This window comes from Gordionus sp. m RMFG-2023, chromosome 5, assembly GCF_954871325.1.
Source record: "Gordionus sp. m RMFG-2023 chromosome 5, tfGorSpeb1-WG-v2, whole genome shotgun sequence".
In the NCBI taxonomy this organism is placed as follows: domain Eukaryota; kingdom Metazoa; phylum Nematomorpha; class Gordioida; order Chordodea; family Parachordodidae; genus Gordionus; species Gordionus sp. m RMFG-2023.
This window is the reverse complement of record NC_088779.1, coordinates 15,042,055-15,059,951: the sequence shown is the minus strand read 5'-3', so window position 1 is coordinate 15,059,951 and position 17,897 is coordinate 15,042,055. Positions and strand designations below refer to the sequence as shown.

The following is a 17,897-nucleotide window of genomic DNA, read 5'->3' as shown; positions in this document are numbered from 1 at the left end:
AAATATAAATTGTTAACATGTTAAAATAAAATTTCAGTCCAAGCAAAAAAACAAATCGAAATTTTCATTCTCATAATCGTTGTTCCTTTTATCCTGCTTAAAATTTGATAAAAATATGCAAAGTGATTATTAAAGATAGTTGTAACCTATGTTAAATTCTAAACTTTTAAGATATGGATTCACAATCTTATTTAATTATTTAATAAATTTTAATTCTACATTATAAAAATGTATAAACTTGTTTTCACAGTTAGCAAATATTTTTGTATACTCGTTGCAAAATAGTGCTGAGTATGAATTCAGGATAGGATTTTTATAAAAAGAACTTAAAAACCATATGAATATTATTTAGTAATATGATACAATCAACATCCTATAAATTTAATATTAAGATTTATTATGGTTAAAATGGATTACAATACAATCCATATTTCAACCCATTTACATCAAAGAACTTTAAAAATAACGATTATAAAAATTGTCACTTTTCAATGTTATATTTTCATGAAATTTTAATTTAGCATGTTTACAATCTATATTTTAACCCATTTGCAACCAAAATATTCAAAAAAAACGTTATTAACAACGATTATGACAATTGTAACTTATCTATGGTACATCTTCACTTAAATTTTATTTCAACATGTTTGCAATACTTATTTTAGCCCATTTATATCAAAAAAATTCAAAAAGTATAAAATAACGATTATGACAATTGTCACTTTTCTATGGTACATCTTCATGAAATTTTAATTTAACATGTTAATCTATATTTTTACCCATTTGCGTCAAAAAAATTCAAAAAACTTTAAAAATAACGATTATGACAATTGTCACTTATATAAGGTACATTTTCACTGAAATTTTATTTTAACATGTTAGCAATACTTATTTTAGCCCATTTACGTCAAAAAAATTTTAAAAAGTTATAAAATAACGATTATGACAATTGTCACTTTTTTATGGTACATCTTCATGAGATTCTAATTTAACATGTTTACAATCTATATTTATACCCATTTGTGTTAAAAAATTACAAAAAACTTTAAAAATAACGATTTTGACAATTGTCACTTATCTAGGGTACATCTTCACTGAAGTTTTATTTAAATATGTTATCAATACTTATTTTGGCCCATTTACGTCAAAAAAAAGTTTAAAAATAATGGTTATGATAATTGTCACTTATCTAGGGTACATTTTCACTGAAGTTTTATTTAAACATGCTAGCAATATTTATTCTAACCCATTTTGGTCAAAAAAATTCAAAAAACTTTAAAAATAACGATTATGACAATTGTCACTTTTCAATGGTACATCTTCATGAAATTTTAATTTAGCATGTTTACAATCTATACTTTTACCCATTTACAAAAGAATTCAAAATAAACAACGATTATGACAATTGTAACTTATCTATGGTACATCTTCACTGAAATTTTATTTAAACATGTTAGCAATACTTATTTTAGCCCATTTACGTCAAAAAAATTCAAAAAAGTTATAAAATAACGATTATGACAATTGCCACTTTTCTATGGTACATCCTCATGAAATTTTAATTTAACATGTTTACAATCTATATTTTTACCCATTTACGTTAAAATAATTTTAAAAAGTTTAAAAATAATGATTATGATAATTGTCACTTATCTAGAGTACATCTTCACTGAAGTTTTATTTATAACATATTAGCAATACTTATTTTAACGCATTTTGGTCAAAAAAATTTAAAAAACTTTAAAAATAACGATTATGACAATTGTCACTTTTCAATGGTAGATCTTCATGAAATTTTAATTAAACATGTTTACAATCTATATTTTTACCCATTTACAACAAAAAAATTAAAAAAAATTTATAAACAACGATTATGACAATTTTAACTTATATCTATGGTACATCTTCACTGAAATTTTATTTTAACATGTAACAACTTATATTTTTGCCCATTTACGTCAAAAAGTTGAAAAAAAACTTTAAAAATAATTATTATGACTATTGTCGCTTTTATATGGTACATCCTAATTGAAATTATAATTTAACATGTTAAAAATACATATTTTTGCCCATTAGCGTTAAAAAATTTAATATGTTTAAAAATACCGATTATGATTTTCCAAGGAACATCTTCATTGAATTTATAATTTAACATCTTTACAATATAAATGATATTTCTACCCTTTTGAGTCAAAAAATTTCAAAAATCTTAAAAATAACGAATATGACAATTGTCACATTAAAATATTATCCTTAAAAAGATCATAAAATGACATAAATAAGTTAAATACAAATATTAAAAAAAAAATTATTTAGAAAACCCACCTCTTTTAATATACTTAAGAAAATGATAAAAAAAACTATAAAAGATTTCACCTAAAAATTGTATATTTATTTATAATAAATTTCACAAAAGAATTCCTCAAAAAAGATATATTTACAAAGAAGATTTAAAATTTTTATCATAATATGTTCAAAAATCTTTTTGAACTTCAAGAAATATTTTTTACTTAAAATCTTGGGCGTGAAAATTACTAATAAATTATAACAAAAATAATATTACAATAGTAGCATATCATTTTTTACTAAAAAAACCTCAAATAATAAATAATATGTTGTTTTCCTTTAAATAAATGCATTCACAATATATTTATTGTTTCGTGGTAATGACTTCGCGCAAACATATTCGCGATAAAAATTTCACTGTAAAGTGTTCGCGTAAAATGTATTCGCTCTAATAAATTCGCGGTTAAGGTTTCGCGGAAATAAATTCGCGACAATGGCTTCGCTATAGTTTCGCGGAGATAAATTCTCAGAATTAGTTTAGCGATTTTACCTTAGCTATAAAAAAATTTCGCGATAAACAACATTCGTGATAAAAGTTCCGCGTAAAAGTGTTTCGCGATAAAAGTTTCGCTGAATTGACCTGATACGTCCTATTATAAGGGAAAAGGAGCATGTGTGTTTATTTGTTGAGAAGTTAAAGATTTAATGAGAGCAGTGGCGTAGCTTGGAATTTTCCTTAGAGGGGGTCCATACATATAAAAGCCTGGGGGCTTCGCCTCCCAGACCCTAATTTAACGGGCTTTCGGCCCTTTTACCGCGTTTATCTTAAAAATCATATTTGTTTTTCTTATAATATAGAAGTCATAGAATTATCGCCGGGGTGGCCTAGTGGGTTATGATGTAGGCTTGGAAACAGAAGGTCCAGGTTCGATATTGGTAAGGAAAGTAATTTTCGGGTTTTTCTTCGATGAATGATGTGTAAAGACATATGGTAAGATGAATTTCGGAGTGTAGAGATGACACCCCGGTCACCGACAGGCTTGGACAGCCGGGTGCTAAGGATACTTGTCCAATTAACAAAAATAAGGACACAAATGAAAATACGAATATGAAAGCTAGGGCGTTCACTCCAAGCGACGCGCAGGGTGTAGACCTCCATCCTGCGAAAAGTAAAATAAAGGTCAAAGCAAAGAAGACAAGGTTAGCAAGTTTGAATATTGGTACATTTAAAGGTAAGACGAGAGAATAGGCATCAATGTTGAACAAGAGAAAAGTTGACATAGCGTGCATACAAGAGACGAAATGGAAAGGTCAGAAGACTTTAATGATTGGAGATGGGTATAAATTGTACTATAATGGAATTTTTAGCAATAGGAACAGGTCGGCATCATCCTCAATCAAGATCTAACCTCCTCAATGGTCGAAGTCAAAAGAAACTCTGCATTGGTCAATCAATACTACACATCCTTTCAGTATATGCTCCTCAAACGGGTTGCAAGGAGAAGAGAAAGATGACTTTAGAGCTATCCTTGATGAATTTGTAATGGAAATCCCTAAGGATGACCCAGTCATAATAGGTGGTGACTTAAATGCGCATGTGGGAAAAACAAGAGACAGCTACAAAAGGCATCATGGTGGTTTAGAGCATGTACTGAAATTTGCGCAAGCCTTCGACCTTGTCTTAACCAACACCTACTATAGGTAAAAGGACAGTCATTTAATAACATATGAAAGTGGTGCAAGAAAAACCCAGATAGATTATAGGCTTATCTCTCGCAGAAGATTAAAAGATGTAATAGACTGCAAAGTCATCCCAGGAGAAGATATTGCCGCGCAACACAAGCTACTAGTCATGGATTTACACATAAATAAATCCACTCAAAACAAGGATAAAACTTGAAGCATTAAATGGGGTAGATTAAAATCAATGACAGATGCCTTTGCAATCAAAGCAAACATTGAAACAAAAGATTCCTCACAAGTCAGTGAAAAAATATGGACACCTTTCATCCAGATTAATAGACACTGCCAAATCGACACTGGACTTAAGGGGAGGCAACAAATCATACAAAGAACTATGGTGGTGGAATGAAAATGTACAAACCACTATAAAGGAGAAAAAAGCCCTATATAAAATATGGTACAAATCCAAAACCCCAGATGACAAGACAAATTACAAAAAATCCAAGAGAAAAGCTACAAAGGCGGTGGCTAGGGCCAAACCCAAAGCTATGGCATAGGATGACATGTATAAAGAACTACATATCAAAGAAGGGCAAAATAAAATATACAGATTCGCCAAACAGCGAGAAAAGAATTCTAAGGATACGGAGCTCCGAAAGTAATCAAAAATAAAGATCTCAACTTTAATCCCTACATACTACATCTAGACGAACACTCTCCATGTCAAAACCTTATACAACCAATAACAAAACAAGAAATAATCACATGTCTCAAGCATATGAAAAACAACAAAGCTAGGGTACAGATGATATTCCAAAAGCGCTAGGAGATGATGGAATACATCTCCTCACAAATCTGTACAATAAAATACTGGGAAATGAAGAGATCCCTCAAAAATGGAGGCAGAGCTATCAAGTTCCTATCTTCAAAAATAAGGGCGATCCACACAATTGTCAAAAGAGCATAAAACTAATGTCACACTGTCTTAAACTCTACGAAAAATAATAGAAAAAAGGTTAAGAGACATAATCGAAATAGGAGAGACTAAGTTTGACTTTATGCCTGTAAGATTAAAAACTGATGCAATCCACGCAATTAGGCAAATGAGTGAAAATATAGGGAAAAGAACAAAAAGCTACCCATGGTCTTTCTCGATCTAGAAAAGGCCTTCGATAGAATCCCAAGAAAACTATCTGGTGGGCGCTACGCCACAAAAAGGTTCCCGAAAAATATATAAGAATAATACAGGATATGTATAATATGGGCCATCAACAATGGTCCGTAGCACAACTGGTACTTCAACAGGCTTCACAATAGCCGAGGGAGTTCATCAAGGGTCGACTCTCAGCCCACTTCTATTCATAACATTAATAGATGTATTAGCACAGTCTATACCACAAACATTCCCGTGGAATATGGTATTTGCAGATGATATTGCTGAATCCAAGATTGAAATGAAAGAAAGATTAGTGAGCTAGATAAATATCCTAGAAAAGCACGGACTAAAAGTAAATAGAGAAAAGACGGTATATGATGAATAAAGGTTGTTTTTGTAATTTTGTATTTGATTAAATTTTAAAATATATAATTCCATTTTTCTTTTCCGAGAGATTTTTATGATTTTGTCTTGATTATAATATATTTCCCCTCAAAACCAAAATTTGCGCAGATGCCGGATATATTTTTCAAAAATATTGTTTATATTAATTTATATTTTATAATATTTATTCCTATCTCTTTCTTTTCAAATATATATTTAATTAATCAAATTCATTTACTAAGTTATTTTATCAATTATTCAATCAAAAAAGTCCCAAAGGCTAGGAAAATGTTCGATCAAAAAAGGAAAAGTCCTAAACAAAAAAGGAAAATTCCCATTTTAAATCAAAATCGTTATTTCTTTAAATATTTTAAAATTGTTGTCAATTTTTCTTATATTTTTTATTTTTTTCTAACTTTTTGCGATCTCTTTAGTCATTTTTAATATTTATTTTTCTCTTTTCTCAATTTATTTTTCTTATCATTTTTGAAAATTTTTTTTGTCTTTTTAAAAATAATTTATTTATTTTCCCTTATTTTTCTTTATTTCTCTATTTTTATGCCATTTTTAACAATTCTTTTATTTTATTTCTTAAATTTAACTTAATTTTTATTTCTCTTTGGCAATCAAAATTTTTATTAATATTTTTTGCATGTCAAACTATTTCATTACAAATATCATGTATATATAGCAGAGGCGGATGTGTAATTTCTGATTCCTTTGTTTGGAAAGTAATAAGAGATATTATATTCAAAATAATCTCACAGTTTAGCCCAGTTTATAACAATCGGTGGCGAAGAGCTAGTAATCAGGCCTTTAGATCAGTCTGATTCCAAAAGGAAAATATGTATAAATCCATGATAGGCTCTCCCAAGACCAAACAGCGAATAGTGTAGTGTTGGAAGATGGAAATGAGGGAATATACATGGAAAATATATAGAGGGGGAATAATTATAATAGGTTGATATGTATATTTTAACAATAATTTGGTTAAAATGTTAGGGAATTAAGAGATTATGTAGAGAAATCAATTTCAAGTTAAATGGTAATATCAGGTTGATTAATATTGGAAATAACTTATATAAAAATTTGAGGTGGAATAAAATAAAATTTAAAAAAAGGTTATTGTTGAACTTAAAAATCAAAATATCTGATGAATAAGTTTTTAGGTTCAAATAAATTACTCAAAATAAAATAAAAATTTTATGCAAAAGCTTAGTTGTGATTTATTAGGTGACACTTGTAGTTAGGAATAATTTGTTAAATGATATTATATATAGGAAATTGAAACGAATAAGCATGTATGGGTACATAATTTATGTCGATTAAAAGCAAAATTGATAGGATTATTAATTTACCTTTTATTTTAATTTTGAATATTGGGTGAGGTGGATAATATTTAGTATATTGGGTTTTTGATTACCAAAATCCATTTCATGCCACAATTGACAATTAGAGATCAGATTTTTCTTTGGGTAAATGTTACTACTAAGATTTGAGATAAAAATTGTGTAAGCAACATATAGCTTTTTAATTCCTTTGTTCACAAAGTAATAATAAAAGATATTGTATTCAAAATAGCCTCACAGTTTGACTTAGTTTATAACGTAGAAGTTTAAGGTGAAAAGAAGACACGTCTAAATATACAATTTTTACATTTAGTTTATTTGAAAATTTAAAAGAAAAATAAAGAATCAAATTTCATAGTTTAAAACATGCTTAGGTTTTATGAAAATTAAAAAATCTTGTTAAATAATATAGTATTTGAGGCTTTAATTTTATTTTGTTTCAATGTAACTTATACAAATAATGATAATTTTACATGAGTTATAATTCGCAAATGCTAAAATTTCAAATTATGAAATTGATAATGTTAACATAAATTTATATATTTATTAATCATTTGAATTTTTCATATAAAATAAATCTTGAAAAATTTTCTTAGCAATAGTATAAAGTATAATATCGAAATTTTTCAAATTTATTATTATTGTTGCAAAAAATTGAATATTTTGGACAAAAAAGAAAAATTTTCAATAAAAACATTATTAAATGAAATGCAAAGTCCAGCAATTTATTAAAATTATATCACTAATTCGAAACATATGAAAATAAATATTAAAAAATCCATCAGATCTACAGTTTGTATTATTGAAATTTTTTCATCTTTTATCCAAAATATCTACTAAATTCATCTTTATTCGAAAAATTTCCGATAAGTTTTAGTATACTATTTTACTAATCTATGTTATATTATAAATCGATGTGATAAAATAATTTTTTTAATTTTAAGGGCTCCAAATTTGTATTATCGCCTTGATGGTCCTCCTTTTTTGATTAATGTTCTGATACAGTTATCAATCTTTTGATTCATCCTAAATAATTTTTATAAAATATAATATTTTATGGCAAATTATTCAAAATCCTTATCAAGATTGATAGCTAAAATTTTAAAATTAATTATTCATCTCAATTCAAGTACGATAAATAATTTGTGCCAGGCAAAAATTATGTTTTTTCTTTGAACAAATTACTTTTATTTTTCGGGCCAGGTTTTTTACAAACTTCTAGATTGTATAAAGTAAGCCAACTAGGGTGGGATCAATACCAATATATTTGTCTAAAGTTGATTCCGCTCAGTAGCGTCACTAGGGGAGGAGGCAGGGGCTTACTGAAAAATTTGAAGAGCTCCTCAAAATTTGAATTTTTCCTTTATACCAAGTGTAATTTTGATAGCTAAAAAAAATTTAAAAAAAGGTAATTTGAAAATGTAGAAAAAGGTAATTTTTGATAATGTTAATTAAAAAATAAAAGGTAATTTTGAAAATTAAGCCCCAAATGAGATTGTAAAGGTTAGTGACGCCCCTGATTTCGCACAAATCAATTAATTATCCAGATATATTGGCTTCACTCAAATCATTAATTTGCCTGAATACATTAATTTCTCTCAAATAAATAGCGATGATTAGTATCTTATAAAGTATTTTAGGGTAATCATTACCGTTACTTTATAATATAAAATTTTGTGCCTCTTGATTCTCAAATTTTTTTTCGATTTTAATCTTACAGTGGATTAGTAAAATGAATAATTTATTTTTTAAAAAAATTGGACGTGTTGGGGGTAAATAAAATATAAAATTTTGTATGTGATTTCAAAATAAATTAAATTCCATCAGAGAGATTAATATTCGTTCAAACTAGATACTACGGAGACAACATTAACTTTGAGTCCAGATAACAATATTTCAAACTCGATAAAGATTAGGTAGCAAATCATTAAAGTTGGTTCAAGATAACTAATATTCGATCATAAACGAAGCAACAATGCCTACTTCAGCGTGACTATTGGTATTTTGAAAATGAAACCACTAAAAGATATTGGAAGGAAGATAAAATATGTCGGTTCTTGTGAAATATTATAGAATTCTATATTATTCAGATAAGAAATCAAATGGGGTAAGTTAAAGAAAAAAAAATATATATTCTTCAAAATTTTCAATCATATTTGATGGTTAATTTATAATAAAATAATTTGGAATTATTGATAATTATTAATAGAAATTCAAAATTTATAAAACTGAATATTTGTCACGATTGAGAGAACCCATGATGAATTAGAATTCTAAAAGTATGCCTATTCTAAAGTCACAACTGGGCCAGGAATATGGGGGTATTTATGGAGGGCGTGTCATATTATTTAAAATTATTTTGTTTAATATTTATCATATTTATAAATAGTCGCCTGATTTTATATATCACGTGTAGAACTCGTGATTTCTGTAAAGTATAAAAGGGACGAATTTTATATTTATAATTAAATTTTGTTATTTTTTTAAAAATATATTTAGTTGGCGAATAAAATTTGTAGTTGGAAATTTATTACTTTTAGTTTTAGTGATGGTTGGAAAATTTAGTATGAAGATGTATTTTTATATATAATATCTTACATATTTATACTTATGGAAAATCTTCTTGGTTTGTCACATTTAGCCAAAAAACCGTGTTTAAGCCAAAAATTATACAAATACCTTCTAGTATAATTTTATAGCAAAATATATTTTATCCAAATTATTCAAAAATTTAGATGCCTTTAAGTTGTAGCTATGAAATAAAATTTATCTGAAGGTTATAGCATAACTAGAACTCAAGTAATAACGATTTGTATAATATTTATCACCTTGGTATAAGCTGTTATAAGTAAAACAGTTAAAATGATCCTTCTGATTAAATCTGCAAAAAAGAATTTTGAAATATTAACGCTAAAAAATATAAAAAGATATTTTTGAGCAAAAATGAATAAATCAATAATTTGTGTTATATATGGAATAAATTAGTAAAATTAGTTGCAAAAGTGAAGAATAATTGAAATTTATTATGGACCTAAAATGAGCACATTCAAAATATGATATTTTTAAAAATTTATTTATATTCCCTTATTGAGTAGTTTATATGCATAAAAGTTTAATAGATGATGTCAAAATTAAAACTATAAAGTTGAGTTCAAATTTATTTTAACCACGGGTACTTAGCATTTCACCCTAGGTACGGGATAAAATGGCTCACTTCACATAATCATAATTCCTAAATAGGTAGAGTTACACTTTATTTTATTTTTCTAGGTGAAAGATTGATCCATATAAAAATTTATAATTTGTTCTGTTTTGCCTTTATTTAAAATTTTTATGGTAAAAATACAAAATATAAATCGTTTTACTCCAGTCTCCTTTAATCATAAATTTTTATTAAAAATATTCTTTCTTCTTCTAATATATTTAATATTATTAATAAATGGCAATAGGATTTTCCATTTTTAACGATTTTTATTAAAACTCAATTAAATATAAGTATTTACTTCCCTAACATTTATTAATATAAACTTTTATGTAAAAAATTTCTAGGAGTTATAAGAGAGATTCCCAAAACGGGACCATAATAAATGGACACTACTTAAAAAATCGAAATAAAGCAATAAAGATTACTCGTTCCTGTTTCGGTTAGCAGGGTTGTTGTGATTAGGGAATAAGGGAGCTAATTGTGTGATTCTGTTTCCCCCGAAATTCTCGTTAGCGCTATACATATTGCTGACTTGGTTTGATAGGGGGTTAAAATGCTTCTTTTTCTTTATGGAATTCATGATGTTGTCCATCATATCCCTCATGAAACGGTTATTGTTATTGGCATTAAGGTTGGGAATATTGGGATTAGGAGGGATCATTTGTAATAGAGGTTGAGGGAGTGGTTGCCTGTAATTTCTATCTAGGCCTAGTGAATGGTCTATATGACGTGCAGGGACTGGATAATCCTTAGATGAAAAAGAGTTTAAATTCGGTCTTGGGTTGTAAATAAATTCCTCGGCTGCTCTCAAATTACCATCGCGGTTGTGGTTCCCTTCCATTTTAGAAATAAGTTGTCTCATGGCGTCATTCGCTGGATTTTTATAAAAATTTTAATTAGATATAACAATATAAATATAATGACTTACATTATTTCTTGCCTCAGAATAAAAACTAATACATTGAGAATTGATAATAATAAAAACTAAAAAATTTTACTGGTTTTCCCAGATATTTTATTTAAAAAAATTAGAGGATTTTGATATGAAAATTTTAATTTTCTCAAAAATTTTTGAATGTATCTCTCAAAAGAAATATACAAACTCTCCGAAATTTTCGCCATTTTAAATATTTTTTTATATTGTGCATTTAATTTGTTAATTTTTTATTTAATTAATTATCACTCTAGGTTCTCGAGTCAAAATCATGGTAAGTAGGAGTGGGGAGGGTAAATTAAAATATTTCTATCAAAATTGATCATTATTCTAGGTCCTCAGATCTAGGTCATGGGAGAGGTGGGGAGGGGGGGTTAAAAACTTTTCCCAATAATATCACTAGGTATTAAATGAAAGCTAATAAAAAAATTTAAGGCTATTAAAATTAATTGTCACGCTAGGTCATGGAATAAAAGGGGTAAGAATTTTTCTAAAAATATCTCATCAAGGGTATCAAATTAAGGCTAATAAAAAAGCATTTAATCATTATTCTAGGTCCTAAGTCATGATGGTAGGGGGAAGGTCAAAAACTTTTTTAAAAATATTAACAATGGCATCGAATTGAAGCTAATAAAAAAAATTGAGGGCTACAATATTTTTATTATGACCATCGTGCCCGAAAATTCATGGTTTTAAATTTTAAAGACTTTATTGCTATATTTTTGCTTTTTTGATCTTATTTTATCAAAAGTTTTTATTTCTCTAATTTCATAATACACAAAATACAATTTATAATCATAATTTATATTTAGAAAAAGAATAATGACCATGCATTTTTATTTCAATTGTGTTCGCCTTTCCTCTAATAAGCGATTGGCTATAGAAAAAAACCTTTCACCATCTAGCAAGATTAAAAGGTAAAAATATTTTATTGAATATGCAGAGAAACATTTTTGAGATATTGTGAAATTCATATCTTAAAAATATAAAGTACAATATTTTCCAAATAATTTCTGCATAGTTAAAAGTATAAAATACTTTGCAAGTACTATATCAAAATAACAGAAAATTTCTGAATCACCTTAACAAATTATAACAAGTTTCATCCTAAAATAAAGGAAAAATTTTTTATTCATTCATCGTCAAATAAAAGGGAAATTTCTGCTTCACCCATATCAAATAAACGAGAAAGTTATTATAACCCTTCATTCTTGACGGGTTATCTGCTAATTATATATTTTTTGAAATTCCATGTATTTATTACAATTCTGGAGATGAGAGCTTGAAGTGGTCCAAAATGTATATTTTTTACGAAGACTTTTATTCACATTTTTTTGTGAACAATTTTTTTATATAGTGAAAAAGGAAATAAAAGGTGATATAAAAATTGTTAATTAATTAGGTGTTGTGCCATTAGCGGTAATACACTTATATTTTTTAAAATTAAATATTGTATATTTGGGACATGATAACTATTGGAATCAGCTTCCACAGTTTCAAGATTTCATAACTTCAAAAGGTATCAATCAAAATATTTATTAAGGCAATTGTTAAAAATGATTATAAGCCCTCAAACATATCTTACTAAGAAGAAGGGGGTGGGGGTTATAATAAAATATTTTGACATCCGCCTTAAATCAAAGTGAATATAATTTGAAAATAAAAAAAAAGCAGGTAAAGATAAACAAAAAATGTTTAATTTATAAATTTATTTATCTTTTATAGGAATGGCACCAAATAGGAAAAAAAAATTGCAAAAAAGGGGAAATTTCTTGGATTTATTTAGTAAAACCGGGCTCTTAATAATATGAGCCACTCCCTAACATGACCAAAATTCTAAATTCCAATCAAATTCCTATTAACTAACATTAGAAAATTTGATAAATTGGGCAATTGTCAACTTTAGAAAGTGGGCATTTGTTTTTTTTGTTTCATAGATTTATTTATATTATAAAATTTTATCATTTTTTTAAACTTATTCATGTCAAATACAAAATTAAAGAAAACAAATATAACGAGTTATGGTTAATTAAAAAAATGAGGATATTAAATTTCTAAATCATCATACTCAAACAGAATGTGCTGGAAGATTTATTATTTCCAAAAGGAACTGTTCACAATATTCATAAATTCAAAAGAAGACATTATCAAACGCTATGCAAATAAAACATATACCAAATAAACAAACAAAAATAACATTAAATTATATTTCATAAATTAATTTTATATTTTTATTCTTTTTGTATATAACCATTTTATGTATACAATAATTTTACTCATGCTTTTAAAAAATTTAAAAAAAATGATTGAATACAATCTCACTTTTTGCTAAATATGAATATAACAGATGGTAAAATGTTTTTTTAAAGTAAAAAGTTTAGCAAATTGAGCAAAAATCTTGGTCCCATCCTATCCAAATTAGATAGATTTGACTGTGTTTTAATCAGGGTTGTGCATTTGACCGGTCAAATACGTTTCGGTCAATTGACCGATATTTGACAGGCCAAATATGGTCAATTACGGTCAAATGTGGTCAAATTCAAATATATTTTTTTTAAGTTAATATTAACTTTATTTTGAATATAATAGTAAAATGAATCTATAATATTAATTTTTTAAATTCATTCAATAACTAACGTGTAGCTATCTGTATCAGAGTCTTGTTCTGATTCATATTCAATATTATCATTTTCTTTAATATTTTTTAAACAATTTTCCTGATATCTTAGATCTTAAATCGATTTCTATTTTCATAAGAATATTAACCCAAATCGACCTATTTCTTTATAAAGAAGAAGTAGAACTAGGAATTGTTAGTCTCTTAATGGGCAGGGTAGACAAAGTTTAATCTATTAACTTGAGGTCGGAATTGATTGTTTCTGGAAATTACTACTTTCCACATATTTTGCTATATTAAACATGCTGTTTTTGCTTCTGAAATTAATTATATCACTTAAAATATTTTGGTCATCACTACCTTGTAAAATAGCTAATTCTTGAATTATATCACATACTTCATTAATTTCACTACTAGTGAGTTTTCCTCTTGATATTGTGGACCCGAAAAATAAGCAAACATTGTGATCACATGTATTTACATCTTTTTTCCCTTTTTTAAACATATTTTTAATTTATTTTTCCTTTAAATTTTTTAGAGTATTTGACCGTATTTGACAGGTAAAATACTCCTCCGGTCAATTGGCCGGTCAATTGACTGAATTTGACTGGTCAATTGACCGACTTGCCAACCCTGGTTTTAATTGCATAGATTTTAAATAGAACTGAATCAAAGATTTTTTAAGTAAAAGATACAAATATTTCAGAGAGTTTTTGGAAGAGCAATATCGCGAATACTGGGATTAAAACCTAAATAGAAATACTTTTTTATATTTATTTGGATAATTTCGAGAATTAGTATTTTTATTTCATTTTGCATTTATTAAGATTTCAAATATTTTTAGTTTTTTTTTCAATTATATTAATAAAATTGAATTAAAAATGCAAAATTTACAATTTATTTCTAATATTTATGATCCGAGTTAGAAAAAAGACTCAAAATCTTATCTGTTTCATCCTATTTTATTAAAATGAGCAACCTTCATACTAAAAATGAAACCATTCCAGTTGCACTGAGTTGAGTTTATAAGATATTTTTAGTAGAGTATCTGAAAGAGTCTCAAATCTATTAATCAAAAAATATAAAACTAAACACCGTCTAGCGCGCACCAGTTGAGAAAATAATTACTGAGCCAATGTGTTAATAGGTAAACGGAGATGCCTTGGTGATAAAAATTTTAAGAGTGTTTACTAAAAAAAGTTAACAATTAATTATGTTTTTAAAACACTAAGCCACAAAAGTTGAAAGGCTACAAAATCATTGCTCCCAATAGTTTAACCCTACTTGGGTACCCATTAGCCAATGCTACCAAGTCTGAAGATTTCCTTCAGAACATTCTTAAAAGCTTTTACAGCATGGAGCACATTCTATGTCACCTACCGGCACACCAAAGTTTATTTTTAATAGGCAGATACCTTTATATACCCAAATTTTGCACATTTTCTGATCATCATCTTTTTTCAAAAACAACGAATTCATATCTATAATTCAGGATAAATTTAAAATATTTCTAGAAAAAATTTTAAACAAAAATTTAAACTCATTCAATTGGTCACTTGCTCAGCTACCTTCTAAACTTGGCGGTTTAGATTTTTTGCCACTCAATCTTTTATCCTTCATCATTCGTATCATCCAGATTTCAAACAATCCTATGATTTCTGGCTTCATATGTCCTACCGATCGTTTATTAGATGACGCTATTGACAAATGGAAGGCAAATATACCCATTAACACGGACTTACCATCAATCATCACACAAAAAAAATTTCACACCTTTAATCTAGAAATACCAAACAGATATATCAGTCAATTCCACCTTTAGATTGCATTCAACTCCTTCAATTATCTGACAGACTTGGTAGTCATGAATGGTTAGAATCACTCCCTTGTCGTAGCCTTGGTAATCTCTTATGAGGTAAACAATTGAGAGTAACCATTGGTTTACGTCTAGGTTGTGACATCGTACAGCCTCATGCTTGCATCAAATGCAAATCACCCGTTGATTCAAAGGGAAGGCATGGCTTTAATTGTATATTTTGTCAAGGGCGACACCAACGCCACACAGCAGTAAACAATATAATAAACAGAAGCCTAACAGCTGCTCACATTCCGAACAATCTTGAACCATCAAACTTATCTCAAGTGGATGGCTTAAGACCTGATGGTATGACAACCATACCTTGGGCCTTCGGTAAATCACTTATATGGGATTACACATGTGTCTCATCATTCCCTTCAAACATAAATTTCAATTTAATAACACAGGCAGAAATTAAAAAAACAAAAACAAAAATTTTAAAAACTTTATATTCACTCAAGTAGTGACCTCTACGAACGGACATTTTTCGCCTTCAACATTTATGTTTTTAAAAAATCTGGGTAATAGAATACGACTTTTCACAAATGAACCCAGAGAATTTCTTTTTATTCGACAAAAAATTCAAATAGAAATTTTTAGACACAATTATGGTTCCTTTTTGGGGACTCAATTATAGAATTTTATTTTTAATTATATAATTATAAATTTAGAAATTATATTTTTTTAAACTATTTTATGTAAAAAAAATATATAAATAATTTTATAATCATTTAATTATATATTTTATATATAACTAAAATATTAAGCAGAATAAAAAACGTTTGGTTCACCTCCTATTTGAATTTTAAGGATTTCATTTTAACATGATGCACATCTTACATAATTTTAATAAAATATAGATGTATCTTAACTGCACTTGTTTCATATACTATTTTAGGCCAAGTGCCTGTATCTAGATAGATTTCAAAAGCATTTTTTAAAAATTGTTAAAAAAATGCACAAATTTAGGGAAAAAAATTGAGCGATAAATATTTGAATTTTTTTAGTGAAAAGAAAATTGTTACAGAGTTGTTAAATTAGCACTATCTTTTTGGATAGCCATAACTATCCAAAAGCGCGCTGCTTTTTATAAAAAATAGGCATTGAGTTAGCGCGCTACTTTAAAATATAACTTTAAATACGAAAATTAAAATATAATTTTATTACGAATTTATAATTTTAAATTTTATTATTTAATTTTGAAATTTAAATTTTCAAAATTTGTAAACCCAAATCAACTAGTATAAAATATTAAAATTGTCAAAGCAAATGGATATTGAGGTAATAAGTCCGTGTGAGACAGAAACCCATAAATACGCTAAAGAATATTTTTGATATTAATATTAAAAAAATTATTTATAAAATTATGCCCCATTACCAGTGACCCCTACACTTTTTGAGGGATAGAAGCAGAATACCCCCTAAAGTACCCCCCCCCCTCCATTGTAAATTATTTTTTGACACCAATAAATTTCAAAAATAATTTTTATTGCATCAATATTTAGTATAATATAAATATAATGTAAAAAATATATGCTTTAAAAATATTATTTTTAAATTAATAATTTAGATAAATTAGGGGAAGAGAAAGCAAAAGAATTTATAATTTTATCAATATTTAATTGTTTAAATAAATTATTTTCCATTGATAAAATGGTTAAATTATTAAGAAATGGATCTTTCATGACACTACGAAGTCTTGTTTTAATTAGTTTAATTTTACTCATGACCCTTTCGGCAGTACATGATGTAGTAGGAATAGTTAATAAATATTTATATAAAATTGTTAAATTTGGGAAGGCAGAAAAATTTATAAGCAGATGATAAGGTAAAATAAATGAATAGTTTTTCCAGTCTGAATCATTCATCTCAGAATTATTATCATCATCAGAAGAAGCTAAATAATGTATTAGTAAAAATATTTTAATTAAATAAATTTACAATTCTCAGAATCTGACAAATCTTCTTTAACCTCTAGGTCACGAGTAATAATTATGTCCCCCGTTTTAGCCATTTTATAAATATTTCTAAACATCAACATTTCCTCAAAAACTTGACTTGTATTTAATTGATAAAATTCACAGATATCCTTGATATCATCTTTAACAATTGCCTTTTCCGCCATTCCCTTTGGGGTAAAAAATGATGTTTGACTCAAAAATTTTATCGATTCATCGTTAAATCTTTCACTAAACTGCATAATAATTAAATCAAGTGCAGCATAAAACACACTGATTTTAAAGCTAAAATAAAATATTATATTTAATGATGAAAGTATATATATATCTCTCCTTTTTGGATTGTAATGTTTGAAGTCTTGAACTTTCAAAATCAAAAGGTAAATTTCTCTTCTTCATAAAATCTTGGGCCTTTGAAAAGACATCCAAAAATTCAGTGTTATTATTTATTTTAGGATTATAAAATA

At 27.1% G+C, this 17,897-nt stretch overlaps 1 protein-coding gene across 4 annotated transcripts in view; it reads right to left on the bottom strand.

Moving 5' to 3' along the window:
• Positions 1-7,625: 7,625 nt before the first annotated feature.
• LOC135930565 (uncharacterized) overlaps positions 7,626-17,897 on the bottom strand; it is a 67,062-nt gene continuing 56,790 nt past the window's right edge. The window contains exons 16-17 of one of the 4 annotated variants that reach the window (XM_065467387.1): positions 10,489-10,936; positions 7,626-7,884 (exon numbers count right to left, since the gene is read on the bottom strand). In XM_065467387.1, the coding sequence (XP_065323459.1) occupies positions 7,818-7,884; positions 10,489-10,936 (515 nt within the window). In that variant the 3' untranslated portion in view covers positions 7,626-7,817. Of the gene's footprint in view, positions 7,885-10,488; positions 10,937-16,713; positions 16,791-17,897 lie in introns of those variants that run through there. The other 3 variants (XM_065467386.1, XM_065467388.1, XM_065467389.1) reach the window with 3 other exon arrangements.